General features: G+C 46.1%; 1 protein-coding gene across 1 annotated transcript; it reads left to right on the top strand.

Moving 5' to 3' along the window:
- The first annotated feature begins 6029 nt into the window (after positions 1-6029).
- Positions 6030-9033, top strand: LOC135976470 (uncharacterized). The gene is made up of 2 exons (XM_065572193.1): positions 6030-7005; positions 8000-9033. The coding sequence occupies exons 1-2, from the start codon at positions 6429-6431 to the stop codon at positions 8473-8475; spliced, it is 1053 nt and encodes a 350-aa protein (XP_065428265.1). The 5' UTR covers positions 6030-6428; the 3' UTR covers positions 8476-9033.
- Positions 9034-14121: the final 5088 nt, after the last annotated feature.

Raw genomic sequence — 14121 nt, 5'->3', positions numbered from 1 at the left:
TCAGTTTCAACAAATCTCCCAATTGGGGGGGGGGGGGGGAGTTTTTTGGGGAAAGGAGGCGAAAAAGTGCTGAGATGGTTGAAACATCTTGGTTCAACATTTTCAAAATTAAGTTGTGTTTTTTGGGTTCCAAATGTGAGTTGATTTATAGTTTTAAAAACAGGTTTTAAAAGGTCAAAATCAAAACAAAATTGGATTTCTTTTTCAGAGTATCCATTCAGAAAATGTTTCTGAATTTCAACTTTTTGTCCTAATTCAAGGGAGGAAAAATTGTCAACACCTTGAAAATTCTCCTGGGGTAGGAAAACCATTGCGTGTCCAAGTTTCAATGGAAGTCTCTCTCTCGTCTCATGGGGTATCGGCTGACTCTTGGTAGCAGAGGCCAGGTGGAAGGTTTCCTCTGAAGCAGGCACTGTCTCATTTCTTCCCTGAATGGGAAATGCCTCAGCACGCAGGTCTCCTCTTCACACCAAGGGGAATTCTGCGTGCCTGACTGAGGCTTGCCAGTCTGTGCGTCTCTTGCAGCCAGACTGGCTGTTTCCCATAAGAGCAACTAATTCTCTTTTTCTCTGTTTCCGTGCCAAAGGACCTCTGATCCCGCCTCTCTCTCCAGGGAGACCTGGGATAAGTCCAGCCAGCTGCCCCTCCTCTGGGGTGGGCTCCAAGTGCCTCCCGATTGCACGAGGTCCATGTGCTCTTTTCACAAAGGAAGAGGAGAAGCCAGAGATCATGGAACCCATGATCCTTTGACTAATCTTTTTCAACCTTCATCTCCAGGCCTATCCCGCCTCAAAGTCAAAGGGCCTTCAGATGGCATCTTATTTGTAGTCTTTGCTTTACCAGAGTCTCTAGGTGAGGGGTGTGTGGATTACATCATTGTAGGCAGGGTCTGAATGAGCTTTACCCTCACATCAAGTGATGCACTGGGGGAAGCGGGGGACTTCAGGAGCAGACTGTATTTACATAGGACACCTGCCTAGGTGTTCAGCAGACACCCTTGCTTTGCCAAAAGGGATCAATCGGAGCTGGTTACAATTCAAAGAATACAGAGCACACAATCATCACGCCGAGAGCTAGAACCATGCTGGAGAGGACCTGGAAGGATGCCATCCGGTGGCAGTATGTGGAAAACCTTAAGTGGAAGCTGGACCAGGGCATGGCCGTTGAGGTGACATGCAAGTGGGACGCCAGCAACCATTTCCTCCCCAGGGGCAGCTTCACCCAATTTGCCAACCAGAGGGTCATCCACAGGGCCTGGTTCAACTGCATGCCACTGAACTGAGCTGTCCGCCACGGAAATCGGGACAAGCGATGCAGGAAGTGTGGCTGTGCTAACGACACACTGCCCCACCTCTGGTGTAGCTGCAAGCCCCATTCCAGAGCCTGGCAGCCGTGACATAACACCATCAAGAATCTCCTGGTCAGAGCCATCCCTCCACCCGTGGGGAAAGTTGCAGTGAACTCCGCCATCCCCAGAATTGTGACAAGACATTGTCATCACTAACGAGGACCAGAAGAAGATCATCATGGTGGAAGTCATAGTTCCCTTTGAGAACAGGACCCCGGCCTTCTGCGATGCCCGATCTCAAAAGGTGGAGAAATATGCCCCTCTGGCCAACACCTTGAGAGCTAGGGGCTACGAGGTTCAAAGTCACGCCTGATTGTCAGAGCCCTGGGCTCATGGGACCCCAGTAACGAGTGAGTGTCAAGAGAATGCGGAATTGGTCAACACTACGCTCGGCTGATGTGGCAACTCAGGGTGTCGGACGCCATCAGGTGGTCGAGGGACATCTACCTAGAACACATCACCGGACATCGGCAATACCAGGAGAGATGAGCTGGAGTGCCGATAAGAAACAAAGTCAGGAAAGTAATTGAAATACTTCCCTGATGGATTGTATTTTCTAAGGGACAGTCTATCCTAATTTCTCAAACATTGAGGGACAATCTTCACTCATTGCTATATTTGCTTTCCACAACCAACTCTCTGTATAAACTTTTCATGAGTGATGTACCCAAATATTTGGATACTAATATCTAAACTGTATCTTTAGATTTATTAATCTAAATCTGGGTTATTGCTGATTATGTACTATATGTATTGTATGACTTTTAAACCAAACTTTGTACTTTTGGAGAATTTAAGCACTATACCCAGATGTACAGACACTACTTTCTTAACCTGGGTATTATATAATTTTAACATTAGCTTTAATAAAAAAATATATTTTAATGTGGGATAATGAAATGGAGTTATCTTTATTATATGCGTAAATAGCAGCAGAACTGTACTTAGCATGACCTGATTGAGGGTGTCCCCCTCAACTGAACCTCACTTGCTAAGCAGGGTGCAGAGATGTCAGAAGATGAGAGGGGGTGGGACAGGCATTCTTATCTGGTGTTGTGGACTCTGCCTAAGGAGTCCTATACACCATTTGACACTCTCCTCTGCAGTGTTTAAAGAGAGCTGATTAAACTCCATTGAGAGAGAGTCCTTATTTCTGTTCAGTGATTACTAGAGCTGAAAGCACTGATGAGCTGGTCTGGGGGCTAAGCCTTAGACATGGTATGGGGACAACGCTGCAGCAGAAGAGAGGTTCTCCGCTGCTCAGAGAAATTGCTAAGATCTGGACAGAGATGAGCAGCAGAGATGAGCGACAGCAGGGTGAACCGAGGCAGCAATAGCATGGAGGCATCGGTCAGTGCCTTCCCTCCTCCCCCCCGCCACTTTCAGGGGTGGGAGGTGGACCCATGTGAATGCATCTCTGAACTCTGGGTCTTGGCTGTCCTTAGGCAGCGAACTGTGAGTGGGGTGCAGCAGAGGGAAAGGGGAGGGCCGTGTTAAGGGGACATTTGTTTGGACTTTCAAACCATAAGGTGGGAAACTGAGGCAAAGGACATTGTCCAACACACTGTAGGATGGTTATTTGCTTTTGAATGTAGTTGTGGTGTTTTCCCAAATTAATGCTGCATTCCCTTTCCTTTTTTTTTTTAAATTAAAAAGGGTTTTCTTGTTATACGCAGACTCTGCTTGTGAGTGGGAAAGTTTTGCCTCTTAAAAGGCGCCGCGGGTTGGTGTTTAATTTTCTAAACTAACATGGTGGGGGCTTGAACCAGTTCCATTTTGTATTGTTAAGATAACCCCTAGATATTGAACTCAGCCCTTGTTGCTACCAACTCCACCTGGCCAAAGGGTTACAGAAGTAAAATGTAAAAACCTAGTATTTTTCAGTATAATCCAGAGATCAGTTGTAGGGCAGACACTTTCTTCATTCTGCCAAATACTAGACTATTCTACAAAGAATGCAGGGACTATATAAAACCAAGAGGCCAAATCAATATTTCAGTTTGCCACAGCATATTGTGAATGTTTTAATTCTGCGACCCTGCAACATTCTTACTGAGTGAAGACAAAGTGGATATTTTCAAAGTGCTAAAATTAATCTGCTGTGTTTTAAGTGATTTTAAGTGGATCAACCTCCACTGGCTTTTGTACTAAGCTGTTTCTGCCCTTGCCTGTAACAGGAACCAAATGCCAGTTGCTGCTATTGTTAGCATTTCTGAGATACCTCATCAAGCACCATTTAAATATTTCCCTGTATGTAACTTTGGAACACAAGGCTGTTCATTCTGCTCACCCTGGTTTGATGATTTTCAATGACTCTATTATTCATAAGCCAATGAGTACATACTTTGTTTCTTCTGTTGCAAAGCTTTTGGGTGCAAATGACTTTTGTCTAAGTACATGGAAGAGGGTTTCATTCTCTAATTGGAAGAAGCCTTGGGGCAGATTTGAGAGGTACCAAACTTTTCCTTGTCACCACGAAGTAGCTGATTTTCTTCAAAAGACCACAAAGAAAGTTGGTGACATGCTACATTTTCAGCACTCTCAGAAAAAAGAAGAAAACAGGACGATCCTAATGAAAATATTCAATATATGTTATCGTGCCAGACAAGGACATGCACTGCGAGGTATTTATATTTAACAGACTGAAACCATGCCCTGAATTGGAGAGGTTGACTGGAGCTTTATTCAACTGCTTCGTTTCCAGGCGGATTATGAGCCCGATATTTCAAAGTTGCTGAAAAAGAGTCAAGACTAACTGATAAGTCCAGTTATTCAAAATGAGATAATGGAAATTGCGGCTCTTGAAATTGTGAAGGAGATTTCAGAGAGTTTCTGGAAAGTGTTATACAGCAATGGTAGATGAAACAGACCTTTCTGACAAAGAACAAGTGGTTTTATGCTTGCGATAAGTGGATGATATGCATGTTCATGGAGAGTTCAATGGATTGCAAAATGTAGTCTGTAAAGTGGAGTAATTGCATCAGTAATTAAAATATAATATTGCTCTAAATCTTTGGATCAACCACTGTCACTGACAAAGCTATGCTGGTGCTGGCTTATGGCAGATTTAGTATTAGGTAAAGCAACCAGATTGCAACAGAAGAAACGACGACAAGCTGCATAATATACTCATTGCTATGGGCAATTGAATTTGAATTTGGCATGCCAGGACACTATTAAAAATACTACTATTCTAAGAAACACTCTTGAAATGGTTTACAAAAAACACACAACATTCATTTTAAACAAATCACCCAAATGAGAGGCTATATTTCAGGACATAAAGTATGAAGTGTTAAATACATCACTAGCTATCTGTGTCCTCTGTCCAGCAAGACAGCACACATCACATCTTCAGTTTCTGAGAGGGACCTTGCATTGTGGGAAGTTGTGAAGGATTCAGTGAAAGACCCTGAAATGTGAGCTTGAGATGGAGGCCTAGCAACTCAAATGGAAAAGTTTAACTTTCTGGTCTTGAACTAGGTTGAAAAGTCCTAAACACAGTAGACAGCCTGTCCAAAACGTTGCAAGGTGTTTCAGCAACAGAAAGCCAATTTCTTGTAAAAAGGACTCTTAATTCACTACAGTCCATCCAATCAGATGAAATTTACAACTTATTCTGGGAGCAAATCCAGCAGAAAAGCTTAAAATTGGAGACAGTAAAAATGGCTGAACTTTCAAAGAAAAGAAAAGTTCCCAAGAAGGTGCAAATAGGGACAGGTGAAGCCAGTTCCCAAAAAACAACAGAGTCCTGTGGCACCTTTAAGACTAACAGATGTATTGGAGCATAAGCTTTCGTGGGTGAATGCCCACTTCTTCAGATGCATGTAATGGAAATTTCCAGGGGCAGGTATAAATATGCTAGCAAGAATCAGTCTGGAGATAACGAGGTTAGTTCAATCAGGGAGAGTGAGGTCCTGTGCTAACAGTTGAAGTGTGAACACCAAGGGAGGAGAAACTGCTTCTGTAGTTGGCTAGCCATTCACAGTCTTTGTTTAATCCTGATCTGATGGTGTCAAATTTGCAAATCCAGTTTCCCAAGTTCAGCAAAGTAGTTTTATAAGTACATCTACTTCTCAGTAATTGATTTGCAATGCTTATATTCTGTGAGGACTGGAGCAGAAAGGCTACAACATTATTCAAAATCTTGAAAAACTCTCATAACTATAAACAGAAAAGAAATACAAGTTCAAACTGTTCTTCAGGTGATCCAGTTTCCACCATAATCAACTGATTATTCAGTTTAATCTGTTGAAAGCCAGCTGTCAGTTTACAGAAAGACCATTAAGGTCAGTTCAGAAATACCTCAGTTCTCTCAGCCAAACAGAACATCAGCTCTTTTCCAAATTGGTGGAGCTGATCAAGAATTATTTTGATGGTATGTTTCAGAGTAGCAGCCGTGTTAGTCTGTATCCGCAAAAAGAACAGGAGTACCTGTGGCTCCTTAGAGACTAACAAATTTATTAGAGCATAAGCTTTCGCGGGTAGCCCACGAAAGCTTATGCTCTAATAAATTTGTTAGTCTCTAAGGTGCCACAGGTACTCCTGTTCTTTTTGATGGTATGGCAACCTATGCCCTGAGTGTAATTCCAGTGCTCTGTGCTGTATTAAACAATGACTTCGATCAACAGTGGGTTGTCACAGCTCAGCTGGCATGTGATATTGCAAGTTTGTATGTCTCTAAGGCCTGGTCTACACTAGGCGTTTATGTCGAAGTTAGCGCCGTTAAATCGAATTAACCCTGCACCCGTCCACACTGCGATGCTATTTAGTTCGACATAGAGGTCTCTTTAATTCGACTTCTGTACTCCTCCCCGACGAGGGGAGTAGCGCTAAATTCGACATGGCCATGTCGAATTAGGCTAGGTGTGGATGGAAATCGACGCTAATAGCTCCGGGAGCTATCCCACAGTGCACCACTCTGTTGACGCTCTGGACAGCAGTGCGAGCTCGGATGCTCTGACCAGCCACACAGGAAAAGCCCCGGGAAAATTTGAATTTGAATTCCTTTTCCTGTCTGGCCAGTTTGAATCTCATTTCCTGTCTGGACATCGTGGCGAGCACAGCAGCACTGGCAACGATGCAGAGCTCTCCAGCAGTGATGGCCGTGCAGTCTGGGAATAGAAAGAGAGCCCCAGCATGGACTGATCGTGAAGTCTTGGATCTCATCGCTGTGTGGGGCGATGAGTCCGTGCTTTCCGAGCTGCGATCCAAAAGAAGGAATGCAAAGATCTACGAGAAGATCTCTAAAGACATGGCAGAGAGAGGATACAGCCGGGATGCAACGCAGTGCCGCGTGAAAATCAAGGAGCTGAGACAAGGCTACCAGAAGACCAAAGAGGCAAACGGACGCTCCGGATCCCATCCCCAGACATCCCGTTTCTACGAGGCACTGCATTCCATCCTCGGTGCTGCCGCCACCACTACCCCACCAGTGACCGTGGACTCTGAGGATGGGATACTGTCCACGGCCGGTTCCTCAGACATGTTAGGGGACGGGGAAGATGAGGAAGGAGATGAGGAGGGCGAGGCAGTTGGCAGCTCTCACAACGCTGATTTCCCCGACAGCCAGGATCTCTTCATCACCCTTACAGAGATCCCCTACGAAGCGTCCCCAGCCATTACCCCGGACACAGAATCTGGTGAAGGATCAGCCAGTAAGTGTTGTAAACATCTAAACATTTATTTTTAACAAAACAGGAATATTAACAATTAAAAGAATGGGTTGTTCATGATTAGTGTGCCCTAGGCGCTTAACGGTTTAGTAAGGGGCAGTGCAAGTTTTGAAAAGAAATCTAGCAATGTCCGGTTTTCAGTGATTGTCCTGCACAAGCCGCTCTACTGTGTATTCCCTGCTACTGCAGCTACAGTAAAATGCGGTCTATATGTGCGGGGATAGAGCAGTAATCCTCCTGGGACATCTCGATGAAGCTCTCCTGGAGGTAACTTGAAAGCCGTTGCATGAGGTTCTTGGGGAGAGCGGCCTTATTGGGTCCTCCGAAGTACGACACGTTGCCGCGCCACGAGATTATCAGGTACTCGGGGATCATTGCTCTGCACAGCAGGGCGGCATACGGCCCTGGTCTTTGGAGGCTTTCCCGGAGCATTCTCTCTTTGTCGCTCTCGGAGATCCTCATCAGGGTGATGTCGGCCATGGTGACCTGCTTTTAATTAGGTAGGGGAATGTTAGTGTTGGGACTGCTTTCCCGTTCCTTTACAGAACTGTCACCGCTGGTTTGCAGCCACGCGGTGGAGGCGGGAGAGGGGCAGCCGAAAGGGATCATTCCCGGGGACAGCCGCGAGGGGGTGGGACAGGGGCAGAGTTCCCGCTTGCCGGATTGCTGGCAGCAGGGACTGACATTGATTTAAATGTGAAATGAGGCCAGTGGTAATATAAAAGTTTTAAACTGCCACAAGTGTACGGCTTACCATGTCTGCCTGCAACAGAAATTCCGTTGTGCTGCCTCGCTTCTCAAATGTGCTGTTCAAGACCCCAGGCACAGAATGCGAAGGCCGAGAATTCGACCTTGTGCTGAGTGCGCATGTGAAAGGTGCTGTGCATGGTCTTGTTCACAGAGAAAGACTATGTTCTTTGTTCACAACTACATTTATCTTTCAGAGGAATTCACTCCCTTTTTCCCATTTCCACAGCCCCGTCTGCGACTGTCTCACAACCTAGCCTGGAATCACACTCCCAGAGGCTAGCGCGGATTAGGCGTAGGAAGAAGAGGACACGGGAGGACATGTTCTCTGAGCTTATGGCCTCTTCCCAAGCCCAGGCAGCACAGCAGACCCAGTGGCGGGAGAACTTGACCCGAATGCACCAAGCCAACATGGATCGGGAGGAGAGGTGGCGGCAGGAAGACCAGCAGGCGACTCAAACGCTGCTTGGACTACTGAGGGAGCAAACGGACACGCTCCGGCGCCTTGTGGATGTTCTGCAGGAACGGAGGCAGGAGGACAGAGCCCCGCTGCAGTCCATCTCTAACCGCCCTCCCCCGCCACCAAGTCCCATACCCACCTCACCCAAAGTGCAAAGAAGGAGAGGCGGCAGAGTCCCTGCTAACTCTCACTCCACCCCTGCAGAGAGCTCTAGTAGCAGAAGGCTCTCATTTCCCAAAATTTGAAAAGTTCTTTCCTTCCCGCCTGACACAAGCCCACGTCCAAGTTTCACCTCCCAATGCCATGTATAGTTGATAATAAAAAATTCGTTTCTGTTAACTACTGTTTCAATCATGTTCTTTTGGAGGAGGAGGGGAAAGGGGGTTGGAAATTGGACAGGACAGTCTCCTTTGGCAGGGTACATAGTCGGGGGCAGGCACAGCAGCAGGGCACATACACAGTGCAGTGATGCAGTGACTAGTTGCCCCGGTTAGTCTGGGAGGTTGTTTTGATGTAATGTTGGGGGGGGTGGGTTGCTCTGTGACTTTGTGGCGGGGGAGGGCAGTTACAGATCTTAAGCGCCGGTCCTTAGACAGGATCACAGAGCCACACAGCATGGGATCTGTAACCGTCCTCCCCCTGCCACAAAGTCAAATAGACCTCCCATACACACAGTCCCGATCAGGAGGGGTGACAGGCTCCGTTGAAACAAGCATCCCACCGCAGCGGAGCCTGTCAATCCTTGAGTTTAGAAGCTGCATTCGCATCACAACACTAGACCCGCCCCGCACCACAGTCTGCGTCCCAGTTTTAAAAAATTCCCGCTAAAACAGTATTAAAGAAAACGGTGTGCTTTAACAAAGTAGAACTATTTTTATTTCGACACGTGTGTTGGAGGGGGGGTGAAGGGGGTATGTAACTGGATAGGATAGTCAACATTACCTGGGTAAAGAAACGGGGGCAGGTTTAGCTTCTCAGTACACAAACTATAAAATCACAGGTTACCCTGCTCACTCAGGAACTTTGCTTTCAAAGCCTCCCGGATGCACAGCGCTTCCCGCTGGTCTCTTCTAATCGCCCGGCTGTCTGGCTGTGAGTAATCACCAGCCAGGCTATTTTCCTCAACCTCCCACCCCGCCATAAAGGTCTCCCCCTTGCTCTCACAGAGATTGTGGAGCACACAGCAAGCTGCTATAACAATGGGGATATTGGTTTCGCTGAGATCACAGCGAGTCAGTAAGCTTCTCCATCTCCCCTTGAGACGGCCAAAAGCACACTCCACCACCATTCTGCACTTGCTCAGCCGGTAGTTGAAGAGTTCTTTTTCAGTGTCCAGGGCGCCAGTATAGGGCTTCATGAGCCAGGGCATTAGCGGGTAGGCTGGGTCCCCGAGGATGACTATAGGCATCTCCACATCCCCAACAGTTATTTTGTGGTCCGGGAAGTAAATACCTTGTTGCAGCCGTCTAAACAGACCAGAGTTCCTGAAAACACGAGCGTCATGAACCTTGCCCGGCCATCCCACGTAGATGTTGGTAAAACGTCCCCTGTGGTCCACCAGTGCTTGCAGCACCATGGAAAAGTATCCCTTTCGGTTAATGTACTGGGTGGCCTGGTGGTCCGGTGCCAGGATAGGGATGTGAGTTCCATCTATGGCCCCACCGCAGTTTGGGAATCCCATCGCTGCGAAGCCATCTATGATCGCCTCCACGTTTCCCAGGGTCACTACCTTTGGCAGCAGTACATCAACGATTGCCTTCGCTACTTGCATCACAACAACCCCCACGGTAGATTTGCCCACCCCAAACTGGTTCGCGACTGACCGGTAGCTGTCTGGCGTTGCAAGCTTCCACAGGGCTATGGCCACTCGCTTCTGTACACTCAGTGCAGCTCGCAACCGGGTGTCACTGCGCTTCAGGGCAGGGGACAGCAACTCACAAAGTTCCAGGAAAGTTCCCTTCCGCATGCGAAAGTTTCGCAGCCACTGGGATTCATCCCAGACCTGCAGCACTATGCGGTCCCACCACTCAGTGCTTGTCTCCCGTGCCCAGAATCGCCGTTCCACGGCATCAACATGACCCATTGCCACTGTGATGTCCTCGGCGCTGGGTCGCCTGCTTTCTGACAGGTCTGTGCTACTCTCAGACTTCAGGACATCACCGCGGTGCCGTAGCCTCCTTGCCTGACTTTTCTGCATCTGCCTCAGGGAAACCTTTATGATAAGCTGCGAGACGTTGAGAGCGGCCACAACTGCAGCGATGGTCGCAGCGGGCTCCATGCTCGGAGTACAGTGGCGTCCGCGCTGTCAATGACTGGAAAAGCGCGCGAACTGTTTTCCCGCCGGCGCTTTCAGGGAGGGAGGGCGGGAGTGATGGACGGATGACGACAGTTTCCCAAAAGCACCCTCGACTCATTTTGTTACCCAGAAGGCATTGCCGGCTACACCCAGAATTTCAATGGGCAGAGGGGACTGCGGGAACTGTGGGATAGCTGACCACAGTGCACCGCTTCGAATGTCGACGCTATCACCGTTAGTGTGGACGCACAAAGTCGAATTACTGTCCTTAGTGTGGACACACACGTTCGACTTTGCAATATCGATTACAAAAATTCGATGCAAGTAAAATCGAACTACTCTCGTAGTGTAGACAAGGCCTAAGGTGCCACAAGTACTCCTGTTCTTTTTGCAAGTTTGTATGTCATTCTTTTTACTTGCGTTTTTAAAAGGCACGCTTTAATGAATAGTTTTCTACAACGAGTAAGTTTGTCCATTTTTAAGAAAGTGTTCCAAATTCAGTGGTTCCTTCATTTATAACGGAATCCCTAATTCTTTTTTTCTGGGGTGGGCCTAAAGCCCTCTCCCCAGTCATCTATGCCCACGTACCGTAGAAAAGAAAGCCAGCTAAAGAAGGAAGCATCTGGTCTTCTTTTTGCACATCCAGGGAACACAGAGCTCTTATCAGCTGTCAATTCTCTACTTCCTCTTTCCAGCTTCATCTATGGGATCCCAATATTAGATCCTCTGTGCTGGCATCATGACATTTCCATCCTGTTATGATCAGAAATGTTCTGTCCCTGGGGCACATAGGTTACTACCCATTCCGAGAAAAAAAAAAGTTAAATGAAACTAAAGTAAAATAAATTAACCTTCATGTCAGTTTTGTCCTATGTGCCATTTACAACCGTTAAATTAACATCCATCTATCATATTTCTAATTCCATTCACTGCTGTCAGTTTAACACTCTATTCTCCTTTCTTCCAGTTGAAGGATTTATGTGGGGACGGCTGTTCCACTGCATATGATATGCACTCCAGTGGTATGTAGCGAGTTACCATCCAGTGTACCCTTTTCTATTATTATACATGTATATGTTGTCTTGGCAGAATGAGTTATTTTAAATAATTTTGACAGATAATATTGAAGTTTATTCAAAGCACTTTGTTTTCAACAATTTAAATTTTCACAGGTATGGGAAATGTTGGGGGGCTGTCACACAATGGGGGTACAGACAATTTTTTAATCTTTTTGAATATCAACATCTACTGTCATTAAAGCTTTATAACCGTTAAAACACAAAGGAAAGGGAATCTGAGATTTTTAGGTGACAACCTAATTCCAGCAAATATCCTGAGTCTTACAATAAATGCATCAAATGTTGTTAACACTGTTACTGATCCAAGATTAAAACACAGCGCATGAATCCAGACAATGGAAGTGGGCAGGGAAAGGAGGTGGTTGGAGGATAAAACTTATGGGAATCATATTATCTAGCCATTTGATCCACATTGAAATCTATGAGACTCTTTGCATTTAGTTTAAGGGGGACTGGATGAGGCCAAGGGAAAGCAATTCTTGTGAATTCCAATATTTTAAAATAGAGAATGAGGTAGGCCAAGACGACATCATGGGAATAGAAGCCCATGGTAGAAGTTAAGGTCAAAAGAGTGACTTGGAAGAGGAGCTGGATAGAGCAGAGTGAGGATCCCTGGCTCACAAGAAGCAGGATATGGCTCCAGGCAAAGGCAGCAACACACAATGGGCTCAAAAGGGGAGAGTGGGAACAGACAAAGGCAGAAAAGTGGCTGGGGGAGGGACGGGGAAGATCACTTGAGCTGCTGAATGTTGAGTAGACTTAATTGGGAAGATGTGAAAGTCAGAGAGGAGGTTACAATATCTTCCTATTACTTATGTGACCTTCTCTCATCACAGTATCCTAGTGCTTCACAAGCGTGAATGAATTCATTTTTCTTACATCACAGAGGTGTGGAGATGTGCTACCATCCACACTGTATTGACGAGGAACTCAGGTGCAGAGAGGGAACATGACTTGCCCAAGGCCAGAGAAGTCTGTGACAAAGCTGGGATGTGAACCCAGAATATGCAAGTACCCTGCCAGTGCTTTAATCAGAAGATCAGCCTTGCTCCCCATTAGCAGTGGGGACAGTGAGGAAAGGGCAGATTTGAGAAATGTTACAAAGGGAGAAGTGACATTTGGGGTGAGGTTGGATATGTGGTGAGAAGGAAATAGAGGCAATAACCCAAAGGTTGCTTGTGGGAGCTCCATAACAGCTGGAGTAATTGAGGGAGTAGGCCATCCATTACACAGAAATGTACCAAGGGACCTTTTCAAAACTGACCTTAATAAATGAATTCTTCTGCAGTGAGAGAGGTTTACATTGCCCTTCCTACAACCGTAACCTAGTGCCATCATTGGTCTGTATGCAAATGTGTTCACTGAACAATTGGATGTTCCCCCTTTGCAACGTGACATGACGACATTTCAACGCGCCAAGCCCACCAAAAACTTGACTTCACAATTTTCACTTCCTGCAGGTGCGCATCTTGTCTGGAGCACTGGCCATTCTCCTGCTCTAATATACAGCAAAAGCTGTACCAGAGACCAGCAAAATTAAGCAACTTCCAGTCCATCCCAAAGTATCGCTAAACATTCCAAGTCAAGCTGGTCACGCACCCACCCACATCTTTTTTGAAAAAAAATCAGAGTTGAAAAATTTCTGATGTGGAACAAAACCCAAATTCTCAAACCTCAATTTTTTGTGAAATGGCATTCTTGTTTTTCAGGCAGTCCTAATACCAAATTCAAATCTGCAACATCTTTTATTGAGAAAACCACCTCCATTAAAGAACTCGTTGTTGGTCCAAGAGCAGAAAATTACAACAGGTTCAGTCTTCCAGCATATAGGGTATTCATTTGAAGAGCTCATCACTTCCCAAAGGTGGCTGGAATTATGAACCCTGATTGGGGAATTGAGACACAGAAGGATTTATAACCATTAAAAAAAAGTGCTCCCACTGACTTTTGGGCGCCTCCGTTTTTGAGAGTCAGGAAGAGACACCTTGGCTTGGATTAACAGAGGTGTTGAGCGCTTGCAGCTCCCATTGATTTCCAGTGGAGTTGTGAGGGGTCAGCACTTTTGAAAGATCAAGGTCTTCAAATGGGCTCCCCAAAATGGAAGCATGCAAACTCAGTAGCCGCTTTTGACAATCCTGGCCTAAGCAACTTCCCCAAGAGCACAACGTGAATCAACAAACAGGCATCTCTCCTAACTTTCAGTCCTCCATCTATTTCTATTCTATAGACAGTCTCATACCACCCTCATAACCATAGCATCTGAGCACCTCCCAGCTGTGCATAAAGCAAAGGGACCAATATGTGCTATGAGGGTCATTCTTTCCTCCCATTGCACTCTATCCACTAGACCACTCTGCCTCTGTTTCATTTTATTGTGCCAAATTCATCCTTGGTTGCTCTCTCTCAAGGACTACTGTAGCCCTGCTTAAAAACCCTGCACATCTCAGCAAATACATCATCTTTCAGTTCTGAGATGGTCATGGATTTTTTTTTAATTATTATTATTTTTTAAGTGT

This window comes from Chrysemys picta, chromosome 18, assembly GCF_011386835.1.
Source record: "Chrysemys picta bellii isolate R12L10 chromosome 18, ASM1138683v2, whole genome shotgun sequence".
Classification (NCBI taxonomy): domain Eukaryota; kingdom Metazoa; phylum Chordata; order Testudines; family Emydidae; genus Chrysemys; species Chrysemys picta.
This window is presented reverse-complemented; position numbering and strand designations above follow the sequence as displayed.